The 14,695-nt window shown below is 50.2% G+C and overlaps 1 protein-coding gene across 3 annotated transcripts in view; it reads right to left on the reverse strand.

Annotated features, from left to right (window-relative positions):
• Positions 1 to 1,981: 1,981 nt before the first annotated feature.
• Chit1 (chitinase 1) overlaps positions 1,982 to 14,695 on the reverse strand; it is a 31,311-nt gene continuing 18,597 nt past the window's right edge. Inside the window, exons 8-11 of one of the 3 annotated variants that reach the window (XM_004625459.2) lie at positions 13,051 to 13,236; positions 12,656 to 12,763; positions 10,994 to 11,120; positions 10,144 to 10,538 (exon numbers count right to left, since the gene is read on the reverse strand). In XM_004625459.2, the coding sequence (XP_004625516.2) occupies positions 10,456 to 10,538; positions 10,994 to 11,120; positions 12,656 to 12,763; positions 13,051 to 13,236 (504 nt within the window). In that variant the 3' untranslated portion in view covers positions 10,144 to 10,455. Of the gene's footprint in view, positions 2,146 to 10,143; positions 10,539 to 10,993; positions 11,121 to 12,655; positions 12,764 to 13,050; positions 13,237 to 14,695 lie in introns of those variants that run through there. The other 2 variants (XM_023708677.1, XM_023708678.1) reach the window with 2 other exon arrangements.

Here is a 14,695-nt window from a genome sequence, read left to right on the forward strand (position 1 = left end):
GCTATCTCCCTGGTCCTTTGAGAAAATTTTAAACTAGGGAAGGAAGTAGGTGAATGCCTGCTGGTTTTGGAGGACAAGAAAAGAAGCTTGTGGGAGTCACCTGGGATCCAGGGATATGCTCATCCATTTTTCAGGAAAGGGTGAAGAGACCCTACTAAAAACTCAAGGCTGGCTGAGTCAGGAGGGAGCATACAAACTGTTGTACTTAGGGTGGTCAGGGAGGCCTCTCTGTGGATCAAATGAAGCTGCCATCCAGGGGATGCAAAGGAGTTTGCCATGCCAAGGAGAGTGAAAAGAGCTAGGTAGAGAATACACATGCACGGTCCCACAGGGAGAAGGGAAAACGAGTGAGCAAGCAGACCAACATAATTAGCACTGGCTGAAGTCACGGAGAGAGGCAAAGGCAGGTGGACAGAGAGGTAGGGTGTGAGTCATGCGGGTGCTTTTAAACCATGCAGTGGTCTGGTTTCACAAGCAATCGGATTAAGCGGCAGTAAGGAACAGAATTTATGCCTTGGAAGGACACTACTGCTGCTCTATAGAGTGTAGACAGAGGGCAAGTGAGGCAATGGAAGAAGCCAGCACATGAACGGCTATTAGCGAGGTCCAGGCTGGCAGATCTGGGGCCTACACGAGGCTGGTGCAAGGCAGGTGGAGAAGGCGGCGGGGTCTAGGCGTTCCCTATAAGGAAGTCAGCACATTGACAAGATGGATGTAAAGGGCTAAGGGAGGAAGAATTAGAACCACGTTGGCGCCTCCCTTTAGCCATGTGGATACAGTGGCAATTTTCTAAAATAAGAACACTGACTACAGAGGGGTCTGTTTCACATTGAGCTCTTTGCTCCCTCTGTGTACCAGAGCAAGTAGGCAAGTGGGTCCACCCATCAGAAGCTCAGAGGGAACCTAGGCAGGAGGTGGGTAGATGTGGGCATCAGCAGCATGAAGACAGCACTGATAGCCTGGGAAGGATGAGCTCACGAAGGACAGAAGGGCGGGAGGGCCAGGCCCACGCCTAACTTCTAGAGAACAGGCACAGGTGGCCGCGCCTGCAAAGGTGCTCCATGTGACACAAGCCCAGGAAACGCTGGAGTGGGACAAGGGTGGGAGCGCCTGCAGGGGTCAGCTGTGGGAGTCCATAACTTCAACACAGTGTGGTAAATAGTTACAGACAAGGGCCTGAGAAAAGGAAGTGGAAGAAATGTCGACCATCCTCGGTCCCAGATGCTGGGGTGTGCAATTTAGTCTGTGGCCTCAAAAGGTGAGCCACAAGGATGTAGAGGCGGGGAACTATCCCATGCCTGGCAACCCCTCAAATCCAGTTCTGTCTCCTTTCCTGCTTCTTGCCCAACATCCTGGCCCATGTAGTGGCCTCCAGTTTCTCCTGTACAGCCCAGCTGCCCAGCCAGCCACTCACTGCCCTGCTTGTCCTTCTGTAGCCCCCGTTCCTGTCCCCGTCCCCAAGCTCCCCAGCCCCTTCTTTTCCTGGACACACCAGCTTCCTCAGCAGGAGAACTGTTTTTTCTAAGACCAGAATTAATGTGACAAAGAAATGAGCGCAGCCTGGATCCTAGCCTTTCTTCATCAAGGCAGGATGTTTTCTCAAAAACAGTTGCTTCATTTCCTGCTGTTGAGAAATGGAGCATGTTGGCTCGATTGCATGTGACAGACCTTGAAAAGAAGGAAATGTGTCCCCACAGAGAAGTGAGTTCAGCCCCTCCCCCCCCACGGCCACTGCCCTTCCTCCCCACCCCCATCCCCGCTGCACCTGTCTGCTAAGGCCTGGCTCACGGTGCTCACTCCATCGTCATCATGTGTCCTTCCCACCTCTGCTCCTGCTCGCTCCAGCCTGGCTATGCTCAGAGAGGACAGTCACAGTGGCTTGGTCCCCTGCCTCTCAGCCCGACATCACAGTGAGCCTGAATCCCACTCGGGCTCCTGTCCACTGCGGGCTCAGGTCCTATGCTTACCCAGTCACACATCTTTTCTTTCTTTGAATGTGTGGTGTGTTTCTTTTGTTTTCATCTAGAATTACAGTTCTCTGAGAGCATCTTCCCCTTCTCCTCCTATAACTTCAGAAGGCCAAGCCTTGAGTCTGGGTTCACACCTCATTTGTCTCCTTCTACTGCCTCAGCCAAGAGCTTTGACCTGCTTGTGAAAGAGAGGAAATTTGATTAGCGCTTATGCAGAAATGCAACACAAGGCTTGATGGAGTGACTGTGAAAGTGCCCTTCCAGTAGCTAAGGCTAGAGGGCGCAGTACATTCATTCATTCATTCATTCATTCATTCATTCATTCATTCATTCAACAAACAGTTTTTAAGTACCTGCTTTATACCAGAAATAGATGCCAGAGACGCAGCAGCAAAATGGAGGGGTGATGCTCTGCTTCCATGGCGATTCCGTCTAGCATCGAGAAGGCCCTTCCCACGCTCCCCTCCCCCATCACCACACTGCCCTTTCTCCTCTCTTCTTTCTCTTGTTTTTCTCTTTTTTCCCACCCCTATTGCTCACTGTCTCTTCCCTTCACATTCCTTTCAACTGACATCATCTCAAGCACCCTGAATTTGGAGGACATATTTTAGAAGCACTGCACTGCTCATGTTTGTTTTATATGGTGTTTGTCTTGCTTTAAGAACCAGGTGTTTTCCATGTTTCATAAACCTCTCAATTAAAAAGAAACAGCAGCATCCACACAGAAATTAATTTTATACAATGATATGGTCCTCAGATGATTATGTTTTTCCACTGAAGTCAACATCCCTTAATAGAAAATGGCTCCCACCACTGGATTAAGGGATTAGAAAGAGATTGTCTCGAGGCATTTGGGACCTGCTGTGCTGGGAGAAGATTTCTGCAAAAGCTGGCTGAGGTGGGGAGGTTTGGAGGCTCTCCATAGGCCAGTGACCTCTGAGTCATACCCAGCATGCTTTGGATAGAGCTTGGGTGTCATGCTCCCCTGCTGGTTGGCTCTGGTTTTGTGGCTGCCTCTGCACAGGTGGCCCAAGGTGGCCAGGAGATCCAGGAAGACCTGCTGGGGTCAGCCGGTGGAGGTTGAGTCCTTCAAGAAGCCACAGAGACAGGCGTTGGCACAAGGTGCAATGGGAGACTTCTGTTTCCATTGTTGTGGGCCCCTGTGCTTGGCCAGGAAAGGACATGCTCCACTGTTAGTGGGGAGGGGGTGTCAGGTGGGGGAGGAAGCTGTAGGGTCCCCTCTCCACCCCTACAGCTCAAGGCTTATGCTGAGAGGGCCTTCTGGCTGGGAAAGCATGATAAGAAGAAGTACTTGGTGTCAAACGAGGAGTGAGGACCTCCCTTGCTTTCCTTGTTTTCTGAGAAAATGCACCCAGTGGTAGGCAATGGTTGGCTGTGGGCAACAAGTTAACTGGTCCAGCCTGCCAGCAGATCAGAAGGACTTGCTCAAGGTTACACAGGGAGGCCAGGGCAAAGGCTGAGTGAACTCTCCTCCATAGTGAGCAGCTTTTGAGTCCAGGTGACCCCGGAGGACTAGGGCAGGTGGCCTTCTATGCCAGATGGTGGGCATGAAACCCAGTCCTGACTAATGTTACCGACCCATATCCCCTCCTGTGCAAAGTCTGCCTTTCAGGGAAGGAGGTTGAGTGAAAGAGGCTGAGGCTGTGTACCAGGAGGCCCTGGGACTTAACCGTGGATGCAGGCAAGCCACACACAAGGCAACAAAAACAGATTCCAACACCGACAGCATGGCACTTTCAACCCTAGGGTGCCCAGATGAGCCTGTGTAAGCTGTTGTGATGGTGTGAAGCTCTCACAATGAACACCAGGCAAGAGCTCAGGAAAAGCAAAACGACAAACAGCCAGTGGGCTTCGGTCTTAGGCCCCAGCTGTTCTGCTTCAGAAAGAGGTCAATGCCAAGGAGTACTCAGGGCAGGGGCAATGGACACTAGTTAGGTATCTTAGATGTCTCCCTTTCCCAGGTGACCCCTTTACTGTCATCCATGGGTGTGGTCCCCAAGGAATAGAGCAGCTTAGGGGTGGGAGAGCTGGCAGGGGCCCAAAGCTAAGCCTGGGCTTCTGGATGCCTGGTTTCATTCGTTTATTATTGGCTTGGGTGACAGCTGAGAATGGCAAGGACACATTGGAAGAGGGAACTGGGCAGGGTTGGGGCCACCCTAAGCTCCTGAGATCTCCCATGCCTTCTGATGGGGGCCAAGGAAGGCAGGAGAATGCCAGGAATGTCCGTGTGCACTCTCTTGCCCACGCCCACTCTGAACAAAATAAGTTGAGGCCCAAAAGAAATGTGGCAAAGGTCTCTAAAGAGGAGTTCTTTCCTTTCAGACGTGTTTGGAAAACATTTGTTGCTGGAATGTCTGAGTGAATTAAGAGGGATCTAGCTATTTTCTCTCTGCATCAAGCTGCGGACTGGAGGAATGGGCTTCACTTGCAGCCAGAGATAGCAGAAGGAGCCTGAAGCGCATCTGTTAGCAGTAAATCCACCCTGGACCAGGTGGTGGCTTCCAGGGAAGGTGCTCAGAAAAAGCACAAAGCAGAGAAAGGAGAGTGGGGGAACTTCTACCACACTCATCCGAGAACCTTCCAGGGGTGGCTTTGTCTGAAATTCTCTGTCACCTTTGCCTTCTGCATCTGTGATACTGCTGCTTATTCCACCAGGTACCCTCTTGGCTCCCCCAAATATAGTGACATTAGGCTGCAAAGTCAAGGGACATGTATGTGTCTTCTATGTGAGAGCCTTACAATACAGTATGGCCAAAGTCTGAGGCTGTCACCTCATGGGGTTGGAGTAAGGATCTAGGCAGAGGAAGGAAGGATGGAGGGGTACAAGGAGCTGGATTACTGAGCCTGCCCACCACCCGGAGGTCTAGGAGAATCTGGAGGCCCTTCCAGTGTGGGGAGGTTAAGGACTGTGGCCCCAGATGAAGAACTTTCCCAGGGGCTCTTAGCTGGCTGTGGGGTCTTCAACCATCTGGTCCATGCCAGTGTCCTCTGGGAAAAGTGCAGGTTTCCAGAGTCTGCCTGAATCCTCTTCAGGCCCACTTGCGGGGAGCAGATAAACAAGAAAGATAACCAGCAACCTCCCCAACTTTCTGTCAAATAGGGGATCTTCTGTGGAAAGCGTGGAGATGCTGCATTCTGACAAACAAGAGCAAGTTTGAATGCCACTTCTGGCACCTTCAGCCCCACTGGGGAAGAGTAGAGGATCTTCTGCCTGGGGAGGGGTAAGGAGTACCAGCTTCCAACCTACTCATGGGAAAATAGAACAGGTAATGGTCCTGTCGGCACCAAAGGCATTGACTCAGTTACAAGTCCTTAGAATCAGAGAGAGAGAGAGAGAGAGAGAGAGAGAGAGAGAGAGAGAGAGAGAAGCTAAGATGGCTTTACTAGTGACTACTGCCAAATGTTAAAGAAACAGATAAGTTCTTCAGACACAACTCTCAGAAAATGGAAGGAGATTCTCCCAGTTCACTTTATGGGTAGAAGAAACTTGATAGTCTAGATCAACTTTCTATTGGCCTGGGTGGCATCTGGGCTAACAAGGACATCATCAAATATAAGAAAGAAAATGTAGAGTAGAGCCCTGTCTTACTCATCAGTATGTAAATGTGAAAGAAAATCTGGCAACAAGCAATAGTAGTAATACATCCTGACCAGGCTGAACTGTTCCTAAGGATGTAAGATGGCTGTGATAGGGAAAATTGATTAAACGTAATTTGCTATGAATAAAAACCACTTCCCAAGGTCACATCCATGCTTACAAAAACTTGTAGCAAACTAGGTAGAGAAGGAAACTTCTTCAGGCTTAGAAAGCCCATAATATATATTTAATAACCAAAGTGGAAACAATAGAGTTGCAGCTCTAGATAGAGTATGAAACATTTGGATGCATACACCTGGAGCCCACCAGCAAGGTGGGTCCCTCATTTTGACTGGGTGGGGTTGGGGCAAGATTACCTGGGGACCCAGAAGATGTAGTGACGGATGGCCAGGGAGCATACTCCGGGGACCTCTTCTCTGTGGAGGTGACACTGGTCCCCACCATCAGGAAGAGTGCTGTGTGTTTATGCAGGAAGCCCCCTAAGTGGAAATTCCCACCTTCCTTTCAAACTGTTTTGCTCAAAGTCAAGCACACTTTAACAACTCCAGGAACATCTGTGCCTGTCTTCATCGGCCGCTCCAAGCCTCCTCACCTAGTCTATAGATTAAAGTGTTCGTGGGTAATAGGGCAGTTTTGTGGGTAGAAAGTGAAAGGCTTATTTAAAAAGTAGTACTTTCTTTGAGACGGACTCAGCCTTCATAAGGGAGGATTGCTTGGAAAATGAGAGACCAATGTCCCAGATGGAGACCATAAAAGTGCCTTGGCTGTAGACAGTTAATAATAGCAATGATGATAGTAAAGTTTGGTTTGGCCTGCTCTTTATTATCCCCACCAGCCTGCAGCTCCACACAGTGCCTGAGAAGTCCTCCGCCCTCCCTTCCTCTGGATCTGCCTGCCCCCTTGGCCATGCCCACGCTGGCCACGGAGCTCACTGTCAGCAGTCCTGCCAACTGTGTGCAGCAAGGCAGGATTAATTTTTGCATCCCCCTTGTGCTTGGCATAGCTCCCGGCACATGACAAATGCTCAGGAAATGCTTATTGCTTCAAGCATTACTAACTTTGCATGCAGACACAAGCTATAACATCAGATGTCACAGAGGACAAGAGCTGTGGCACGATGGAGGGAACTGAAGAGTTCAAGAGGTGGAGATGGTGGGGGACTTAGGTTGGGTCCTGACTCCACCACTGACTGGTTTCTGCATGTATGAACCCACTGGATTGTCACAAGTGACAAGCCCACAGGCACATTAATGTATGGCCAGCCACAGTGCAACACCCAGCACACATGGCTTCGGGTCTCCACACCAGAACCAGGTGGAGGAGCTGGACTGCACGATTGACTAACTCAGGGAGGAAGCGCCTACAGTGTTTTGGAGAGCAAGCTCGGACTCTCCGTCTCATCTAGGCCAGCGTCTAAATCCCCGCTGTGGTGCATATTGCCCATGGAACCCAAGGGAAATGAGATAATGATAATTACTTTGGAGGCATGCAGTGAAAATTAAATGACACAGGTTCATTCATTCATTATCCATTCAGTAAATATTTATCATCAGTTAATCCATGCCTAGTCTGGTCCCTGGTCATAATGCCTTAATGGCTGGACACATTTAAAGGTCAAATGATTAAACAGAAGTCAGTTATACTATTAGTTCCTCTTAGCTTAATTAAAAAGAGAAGTTTGTGCTAGTATCAATTGGAGAAATTTTTATGCCTGTATCCTATACCCTGAGTAATTATTTTAAAGATAACATGTAATGCACTAACAATTTTTATTCTCCTATTATTTTATTTATTTTTTAATTTTTATGTATTTATTTGGCACACAGTCTTGCTATGCAGCTTAGACTGGCAGTGTTTCTCCTGTCTCAGCTTCTCCAGCACTGGGATTATAGGTGTGTGTCACCATGACACGTGGTACCAGGGATCGAACTCAGGTCCTTGTGTTTGCCAGGCAGGTACTTAGACTGCTGAGCCATCTCCCCAGTCCTCTCATTATTTCATTATGAAATTTTGTTTTAACTTTTATCATAAAAATTTTTTTAAAAACAAGAGCTTGAAAGCATAGTGCTCTGGTCACAAGATGGTTCTTTTAGTCTGAAAATATTCTAACCTGCTCAGAGAACCAATTTTGTCTTCTGTTTTTGGGCCAGAGCTTGAACTTAGGACCTTACACTTGCCAGGCAGGTACTCTGCCACTGAGCTATGTCTCCAGCCCAATTTCTGCACTGAATATAAAAGAGAAGGGAAGAAAAACCCTCAGCTGGGCATAGTGGTACATACCTGTAATCCCAGCACTCTGAGTAGCAAGTTTGAGCTCAGCCTGGGAAACCTGACAATTTAACAAGATCCTGTCTCAAAATGGAAACTATAAAATTGTTGGAAGTGTAGCTTTGTGCAAAGGTCCTGGGTTCAATCCCTAGTACTGAATAAAGAGGAGTAGGGGGAAAAAATAAACAGAAATATCAGAAAGTTGGGTTGAGATATAGTTCAATGGTAGATCACTTGCGTAGCATGTGTAAGGCCCTGGGTTCAAATCCCAGTAATACACACACAGGCAGAGACAGAGACACATGCCACTACACAAGATGTAGACATAACACATGCTACTTCTGCAGACCAAAGCTGGTCAGAATTGCACTGTGCAGAGCCCTGAGCATCAGAGTATGCAGAGCCTGGGTCATCAGCAGAGTGGCCCACACAGACCAGGGGTGGGGGTCCAGGAGCCCTGAACTCAGACCATGAAGACAGAACCCTGTCTTGTAAGCTAGAAGCGCAGGCCAGGAAGAGCCACCTCACGCTCAGCCCCAAGGACTCAACCACATCTTTCTTAGATTTTTGGATCTCAGCACGACTGTGACCACCGAAGACCTTTCTGACACGCCATGTACAGTAGTAGTTTCTCCCCTCTCCCTTTGCTCTCCATCCAGACATGGTGTTGTCTAAAAGGTCTCATTTGTGCATGGCCTGTCCCCCTCCATGGAATGCCAGCCCCAGGAAGAGCCCCTGACTTGTGTCCTTGCTGTGTTCCCTGGGCACAGACTGGGATATCATAAACACTTAATAGTGCTGCGGACCGGGATGCAGCAGGAAGACGCAGGGGCCATGTAGGAAGCAGGACGGAAGGGTCACTGTCTAAGTGTAACTCGCTTTCAGGGTGCACTTGTGATTTCTGTCTCAGGAGGACTCGCTTAGAAAATGAGAGGGGCTAAGCTCTCAGGGGAGCAGTGGGCACCTGGGGTCTCACCTTAGGAGACAGCACACTGAAGTTGACGTTAACAGTTGGGGTTACCGGAGGATTTGACTGGGGTGAGGATGACAGGAAATGAGACCCAGAAAGGAGACTCAGGCCTGAGAAAGGGTCTCAGCACTAGTTCTGCCCCCTGGAAGCCAGGAAGCCCTCACTAGGTGGGGCCTCAGAGGACAGGGCGTGTGAGAAGCAGACTGCTCTGGACTACAGAAAAGTGGATGGTGGGAGGCCCAAGGTCCAGCAGGGTGGAGGATGGCCTGCTGCTGGGGTCATCAGGTGCTGTGGCACCCAGTGAGGGGCCTTGTCACCTCCTTGTTCCCTGCCTGACCCCATCCTCAGCTGTTCACTGAGTCCCACCTCAAAACCCAACCTCGGGTAAGTGCAGATTCTCTTCAAGTAGAATGGCCAAGGCATCACCCTTGCAGGAACATGGAAACTAGCCTTTCAGTAGTAATACTAACATACTTGTTAGGCAGGTCTTAGCCCATATTTTAGGCCTTAGTTCTAGACTCAGAACAAGTGAGATTCATTGTTCAGTTTAAATATCTGTAAAATGAAGGTAATAATTGCTGAGTTAACTCCTGAGAAAAGTAGATGAACCAAGGCCTAAGTGGAGGCCCCCTGTGGGCTGTACCTCCAAACCAACATTTAGTGAGAGGCTAAGAATACCTATTGTAAAGCCTAAAGCCGCAAGAGGGCTTGGGTAGGGTGAGAGCTCCTCTCTGCTGCCCTCTACTGTCCATCTAAGGATAGCACCCAAGGGGGGGTCAGCAGGAAAGGTCTGGCCTCTGCAAAGGCTTCTGAGCCAAAGACCAGTGAATGCTCTGGACACTGTCACTGCGTCCTGGAAGATGCCCATTGGGTGGGGGACTCATTGAGGTGGGTCCAGGCACAGGCCCAGCCCATGCTAAATGAATCTCCTTTCCACCTGGCTCAGACCTGTGCCTGCCTTCTACACGCTTCCCCTCTTAGTTCCCCAAAGCAGTTTTGAGTTACACAGTATGCTTGGAGAGCCTCTTTAGAAAACACTACCCTTGGGGGGAGAGGGTTGCAAACTAAAGCTTTATTTTGCAAATAAAAGAGGAAGCCCCGGAAACACAGAAAGGAAGGTGAAGTGGAGGGCAAGAGACCTGGTTACAGGCCAGCAAGATAGCTCAGCAAACTAAGCTCCTGCCTAGGCAAGCACAGGCATGGAAATTAGATCCCTGGCACCACATGCTGTGACAGCCCTGGGGGCACTGCACTGACCCCTGCACAGGCCTGTAATCCCAGCCCTGGGGAGGATGAAAACAGGAGGATCACTACAAGTCTGAACTGCATAGTGAGACCCTATACTGAATACATTAAAAAGAAAAAAGACTGAAGAGAGGCCCACCAACCAGAGCCAGCCTCCAGCTACCCAGGAAAGGGGCAGGGGAAGGTGTCACCAAGGCTGGGGCTGGAGGGGTCTTGGGGCCTCATTTCCAGGTGCAGCACTCGCACAAGGCACTGAACACCAGGCCTGGGGCACAGCTCTGCTGGAACAGCTGCCCCCCTGCACAGATGTAATATTCGGATGCTTCCTGCGGGCTGGGGTAGAGCCCATCAGCTTTGCCCTGGCAGAAGGTATCTTGTCCAGGTTAGGGGTCTGGCTTAAGATCAGAGAGCTGGCTGGGTGCAGATACCTCAGGTGCTGGGAGTCCTGGAGACACAGATGACATACCTAGAGAGACAATAAAGATTCAGCCAAGGGATCCTAAGCTCACAGACCAACCCCACAGGCAGCAGTCGCAGGAGGCAGCAGCCCAGTGCCACAGCCCAGGAGCAGACTAAAGTAGACCACAGCCACATCCATAGCCAAGTGCAGCTGCAGGCACAGCTACATATGAGACAGACAGTCAATAGTTGGGTACTGCTTGCAAAGCCCAGCCGGGTGTGGTGGAGGGGTCGGCGCTGCAGACTGAGCATGGGCTCTTTCAGCTGAGGGTGTAAGCTACACAGATCAAGTAGCGTCACAGCCAGGAAGGGGTGGGGAAGGGCTCAAAAACGAAATCATTTCAAGCATTTCCAAGGGAAATATGGGAAACAGCACTATTGGGGCACAGTAATTTCTTCCAAAACCTCAGCACCTGTGGTGCGAGAGGGCAAGGGGTGCCTCCGCTCCCAGCCTCTACTCACTCAGCTCCCGCCGCAGCGTCTGGATGAGGGGGTACTGGCCCTGGCTGCAGAAAGAGCCTGAGAAGTCGTCCAAGTCCAAAGCCCACACCATGGCACCACCCAGTCCCTTCTGCTTCACATAGCCAACCTGTGACAGGGAAAGGCAGGTGTAGGAGTCCAGGGGAGCCCAGCCAGGCCAACCCAACCCTGGAGCCCGCCTCATCCTCCCCACATGGCCCTTCTGCCCAGCACCCTCAAGCCACCAGGGGCTGGGAGTTCAGCAGATGGCCGTAGTGGCCAAGTCCAGACCCTGCTGACTATAAGCATGGCCTGGATGGGGTAGGGGTGGACAGGTGAAGACAAGCGTTGGCAGGTCGCCTGCTCTGACATTTTGGTCACTCCGGGCTGAGTTGCTGTTGGATGCCACTATGCCAGTTGTATTAGGTTCAGTTACCACAGGGAATGACCAAGTTCCTAGAAGAGTGGCACCAAGTTTTGCTTTCCTGTTTCATGTCTTGATCCCCTAAGGGCCTCCTCTCCTTCACCAGGTTTCCAAGGGAACACAGGGAGGCTTTGTTTCCCCAGAAAGAGGGGACATCAAGCTTTCCACCCTGCCAGGGTCTACACTGCTTGCCCTGGAACGGGGCTGAGAGTGGAGCATAGGATGATCCAGACCCTTTGCTAGCCCCCAGCTCCCTCTCCCTTCTACACTTGCCCCTGCACAGCATCCCACTGCAGGGTCTGTGCCTTGTCCTTGGGGTCCATTTCCCCTCCCTTCCCTGCATGTCTTTGTTGTGTTTCCTTCCAGAGCCTCCACCCCTGAGTCAGGACTCCTGTCAGCCACCTCCCAACACCGTCAGCTCTTAGCCCTCAGCCCTCCTTACTCTCCCCTGATGCTAGGACACTCCTTTGCACTTCTAGAAGGCCCAGCCCCTCTCATCCCCACATGATAATTGATGTGGGGTGTGCAGAGGCATGCAACGTCCCTCTCCAGGAGCAGATGATCTCCTGGGGCGGAGAAGCCTGGAAATAAGCAGTGAGCTCAGACTGGGCAAGACCGTTGAGCAAATCCATGACACCAAGTGGGCTGAGTAAAGTTGCACGCCGTACCTTGCATCGTTCTCCTTGCTTGGATTGATAGAATGTGTTAGTGTTTAATAAAATACAAACATGTACTAACAAAAAATAAATTGAAAGAGAGTGGTACTCCATGTAGTCATGTTTTTCCATTGTGTGCATACATGTGTGTGTGTGTGTGTGCGTGTGTGTGTGTGTGTGTGTGTGCGCGCGCGCTCAAATGGTACTGGGAATTGAACCCAGGGCCTCATCATGGTAGGCAAGTGCTCTATGACTATGCTACATCTCTAGTTCTTTTTATGAGCTTCCTAAGGGTCTTGCTTACAGAGTCTTGTCCTGTTGGCCTTGAACTTTCAAGTCTCCTGCTTCAGCCTCTTGAGTAGCTGGGCTTACAGACATGCACTGTCAAGCCTTGCTCACTGTGTGTCTTTTCCTAATCAATAGGTGGTAACAGCTCCCAATGCTATCACATGGAGATTTGAGAAATTTTGAGATATTTACAAGAAGACTGACCCTTGAAGAAGTTCAGAATGCAATTATTCAGTGTTACCAAGAAGTCTTGGGCCTTCCTGGAGCCACCTGGGTCCTAGCAGGGCCAGGCCTCACCTTGGCTTTGAAGCTCTCCACATCGTCAAATCCCACCCACTGGTTATCCTGTACAGCATAGGGCACCTTCTGGTCCTCAATTCTGTGCTGCCCCTTCCAGGAGCACACCTGTAGGAACAGAGTAGTGTGATAGGGAGGAACAATGGGTTCTAGAAGGCACCAGACCCTCCCAGCAGAGGGGGCCAGAGATTGGAAAATTCCCTTCTGAGGAAACCTGGAGAAGACTGCACTCAAACGTGAGGCATTGGGGTTTAAGAGTAAATCCAAGATGACAGGAATGGGATAGAATCCACCAGGCCAGAATTCTCACTCAAAAGCTAGGGCAAAGACCCCCTCTAGCCTCCAAGGCAGCTCCAACCCCCTACAACTTGCAGGATGTCTCCATGTTTTCTTACCTCATAGTAAGCCAGGAAACCTCCTTCTTTAGTGAAGGGGCCGGGAGCACCAGACCCTGTGGCTGGGGCCCCAACCCTGGTATCTAATGAGGAGGCCAGGGTGAAGGATCGTCCATAGGTGGGCATGCCAAGGATCAGCTTGCTGGCAGGGGCTCCCTTCTGGAGCCACAGTTGTACAGCAGCATCCTGGTGGTGGAGAAGGAGGCATTGGTTAGTCTCCTCTACCTTGACCTGCCTCTAATTGTCTAGGAATGGGGGGTCTAAAGAAGGGGTGGTCCAGAAAGGGCTACCAGGGCAGAGACTCCCCTCCTAGACGTTTGAGGACCTTCATTAGTACTGCAACCGTGCCCATCTTCTTTAGACCTGTAATCAATCACCTTGGTGTTGTTGCCAGGACAAATCCCTGACACATGCAACTTAAATGAGCAAAGGCTTATTTTGGCTCATAGTTGCAGAGGTTTCAGTCCATGATCAGCAGACTCCAAGGCAGAGCCAGCACAGCTGGAGAGAGCAGAATTCACAGTGACCAGGAGACAGAGAGGGAGTGACAGACCAGAGAAGAAGGGCTGGGGATGTGTTGTCCTTTTCAAAGGCATACTGAGGTGACCCTCTTCCTCCACCTGGGCCCGTTCAGAGGTCACCCCTTCCTGATGCAGCCATTCTCTAGACCCCACCTCTCAACAGTGCTGCAGTGGGGAGCCTCAATGCTTGGGTCTTCAAGAGAACATTTTTTATCTAACCCATGACAGATCCTGCCTTAGACCCTAGGCCCCACTACCTGAACAAATACGTACTTTCAGCCCCTTGTATGCCAGAGTCTGTCCTAGACAGCTGGAATGCATTAGGAAACAAAGCAGACAGAGATCCTTGTCTTACTCAGCAACTTGTTTAAAATGAAAACAAAAATTTGCCATGTCTAAGGGTGCTGCATGGCCTGCATAAGACCTAGCACAGTGAGGCACAGGGGGCTGTGGACATATTCATTATTATTGTGGTTAGATGTTTCAGATGAGTAAAGAGCAGGTCCCTGTGCCCACTGTGTTCATCTCTGCATCCCCAGGGCCGAGAGCGCTGCCTGGCACTGAGGTGTTCACACAATGCCCTCAGCATCCTGACCTACTTCTGAGCAAGGCCCTGCTACGCTAGTTGTCACTGGGTGTGATGCTCTCAGGCTGAATCAGAAGGAGGTGTCCATGGAAGTGTGCACACATTATATTTATTTGCTTTCAGAAGGCTAAGGGCTTGACTCCCTGACCTATATCACCAGTCTTTCTTTTATTTTTTATTCTGAGACAAAATCTTACTAAATTGCCCAGCCTGCACTTCAAGGTGCAATCCTCGTATTTCAACCCACCAGAGTGCTGGGATTCCAGATGTGCATCCCACACCTGGCTGCAAAGTATGCTGAATGGAGAGTGATGAAGATTCCTCCCCCACACCAAGGTGCTAGCCCACCTTCCCCCGGAAACCAAGCTACTTGAGACCACTTTGAATTACTGTGCACCCTCTTAGAACTCAGGTGAAGAACAGTTTTCACTACATTAATTTCTTTTTTTCATAATTTTATTGATAAACAAATAGCAATGAGACAGTTTCAAATCAAATCGCTAGGACAGTTTCAATAATTAACACACTGCATACATTC

The sequence above is a fragment of the Octodon degus genome, unplaced genomic scaffold (genome assembly GCF_000260255.1).
Source record: "Octodon degus isolate 3935 unplaced genomic scaffold, OctDeg1.0 scaffold00009, whole genome shotgun sequence".
In the NCBI taxonomy this organism is placed as follows: domain Eukaryota; kingdom Metazoa; phylum Chordata; class Mammalia; order Rodentia; family Octodontidae; genus Octodon; species Octodon degus.